General features: G+C 47.8%; 1 protein-coding gene across 1 annotated transcript in view; it reads right to left on the bottom strand.

Moving 5' to 3' along the window:
• DACT2 (dishevelled binding antagonist of beta catenin 2) overlaps positions 1 to 2,717 on the bottom strand; it is a 25,735-nt gene extending 23,018 nt beyond the window's left edge. The window contains exon 1 of the mRNA XM_019527456.1: positions 2,487 to 2,717. Coding sequence (XP_019383001.1) covers positions 2,487 to 2,699 — 213 coding nt within the window. The 5' untranslated portion in view covers positions 2,700 to 2,717. The remainder of the gene's footprint in view (positions 1 to 2,486) is intronic.
• Between the last annotated feature and the right edge of the window lie 6 nt (positions 2,718 to 2,723).

Here is a 2,723-nt window from a genome sequence, read left to right as displayed (position 1 = left end):
AGCCCTCCTCTTGGTGGTGATCTAGGGTCAGTTCATTTCTCTTGGTTCCTGGGGCTATACTGGCCTTTATTACCAGAAGTAGAATTTTATGGGCTAGTTTTGCCCATCTCCTTCAGTGCATAATAAATTGCCAGCCAAGTCCTGATAAACTAATCTTCCACCTTCAAGTTTTATTTGGAAAATACATAAACAGACAGGCAATTGCAGCATAATACCCTCTGTCAAACATGAATAGATCACCTTGGGCAGAGATTACTGCTGAAGTTAACCCAATGGCCTTTCAATTTAACCCAATGGCCTTGATCAGGCAATAAATGCTTTATATCATCTTTTCTTCTTGTTAAAAAATAAAGTGGAGGCATTAGTTAAAATTATCAATGACAGGTAATAAAGTGGTTGGCAGTATACTCATGCTACAATTTTTACTTCAATCATGATATGCTTGCTTCTGTGTTTTCACACATGGTGCTTGGGGTTCCTGGGAAGGTTAGAACCAATTTTCACTCTGAGATGCTGTCTGATAAAACTGCCTAGAGTTAACAAATACCTTTTCTGTTTTCACACCTGATTGATAATAGATGACCAAGTCTAACATCAATATGGGGAGAGGGAGAGTTCTGAATTAGCCTGGAGATTACTGAGGTGTGTAATTGCCAGTGCTAGAGATTAAAGCCTCTTGCCTTTGATTGTAGGCTCTCTTATGAAACTAGTTTCAGTCCTAATTTAGATTTTTTTGCTTTCCTTCCACAAAAATGAACAAGTGTTAAATGCAAGGCTCATGTCACAGAATCTAATTATTTTCCTCTTTTGATCAGAAAATCCATTCTAAGAACAAAGGGTTTAAGGTCTTCAAGCCAGAAGCTTTCCTGATCTTTTTTTTCACCCCCTCTCATCTACATACATACATATATAGCTTTTGATCTTCCATTCTAAACATCCACATGTAATTAAAAGTGGGAGTCTGCTATGTTTATCACTTAAGTTAATCAGCACCTGCACCTCCAAAGAACAAGGAACCAGGTCCTCAACAGTCTGCTGTGCACCAAACTTTCATGTTATATTTATATTGTGTATATTAATTGTGATGCAAATGCACTCTACAGAAACTTTATATGAAAATGCTTATCAAATTGGGGACAGCTTTAACAGCAGTGAAAGGTATGAGTGGTATAACTGACTGCAGCACTGTCATGTACTATGGCTGGCACCCAGGAAGGATGCCAATATAACCTGCTATTTCCAGTAGCATTGTTTGAGAAGCACCTTTTCAAAATACCTGGCAAAGATATGGGTCAGCCTTAGGACTATAGAATCATAGAAAAGTAGGTTTGGAAGGGACCTGAGGAGGTCATCTAGTCCTTCTCCCTGCTCAAAGCAGGACCAGCCCCCACTAGATCATCCCATCTAAGGCTTTATCCAGCCAGGTCTTAAAAACCTCCCAGAATGGAGAGTCCACCACCTCTCTGTGTAACCTGTTCCAGTGCTTCATCACCCTCCTAGTGAGAGAGTTTCTCCAAATATCTAACCAAAACTTCCCTTGATGCAACTTAAAGGTGCTCATGTACGCACTTTAAAAAATAAGATTTCCTTAAAATAGAACTTTAGAGAAAGAAAGAGAGAAGCAAAAAGGGTCAGTCGCAGTTAAATCTTCCCTAAAACTAAAATCCCACGCCCCTCCAACAACCCCAAGACATTTGAAGCTGGTTTCTGTGTTAACTGACCCCTAGCAGAAGCTGAAGATGTGTGCTTTTACTAGTTAGCTCAGCACAAGGGCGCAGAGACAGACAGACAACCAGGCAGAGCACAAAGAGAATGACATACTACATGCCCTTGGGCATGTGGTGGGAACCCTGCCTTTGATTCACTCTGCCAAGCCTTATGCTGTGCCTGCAGAAAAGACCTGCAAGCCAGTGCCCAGACGTAGTGCTAGCCCGTAAATCATCCTGTGCGAAAGGAAAGCTGCAGCCTCTGCCTTCGGTGCAAGCAGGCTGAATTGCAATGAAAGAAGGCAAGAACATGACTTATACTATTTTTTTTCCTTAAAAAAAAAAAAGTGCGGGGGGGGGGAGAGAAAATAAAAAGAGCAGGTTTTAAAACAGACTTTCATGCCAGGCTCAAATCCCCTTGGACATGACTTATGCCTGTGAGGCTGGAAGGGACCCCGGAAGATCATGGGGTCCAGCCCCCCGCACCAGGCAGGAAAGACAGCTGGGATCAGGGTCCCACACCTCCTCCTCCAGCAAGGGCCAAACATCTGGAGCACCTCAGCCCGACTGCGATCCCCCTTGCTGGGTGTGGGGAGGTCCCTCCTCCCTCCAGCCCTTGCCGGGGAGAAAATCGCCTTCCAGCCGGGTCCTGGCATACGGGAGGAAGGCAGAGGCGCTTCGCCGGGGCGCAAGGGACGGGACCGGCGCTCCCTTCCCCGTCCCCCCCCACCCCTGGATGCAGCGCGCCGGGGCACATCTGGGCGCGCAGCTACCCCTTACCAGCTGTTCCTTGAGGGCGCTGAGGGTGGCCTCCAGCCGCTGCTCTTTGCTGGGCGCCGCCGGCGGGTGCTGCATGGCCAGCGCCCCCCGCACCAGCGCCCGCTGCCTCTCTCGCAGCACCTGGAGCTCCTGGAGCCCGGCCAGGGCCGCCCGCAGCCTCTCCCCGACCCGGCCGCGGTCCCAGGCGCCCGGCCGCGCAGTCCCCGGCAGCATCTTCAGCGCCTGGCCCCGGCCCCG

Source organism: Gavialis gangeticus, unplaced genomic scaffold (genome assembly GCF_001723915.1).
Source record: "Gavialis gangeticus isolate Ggan-Ray unplaced genomic scaffold, GavGan_comp1, whole genome shotgun sequence".
NCBI lineage: Eukaryota > Metazoa > Chordata > Crocodylia > Gavialidae > Gavialis > Gavialis gangeticus.
The sequence above is the reverse complement of the archived record's forward strand: the minus strand, read 5'-3'. Positions and strand labels throughout refer to the sequence as shown.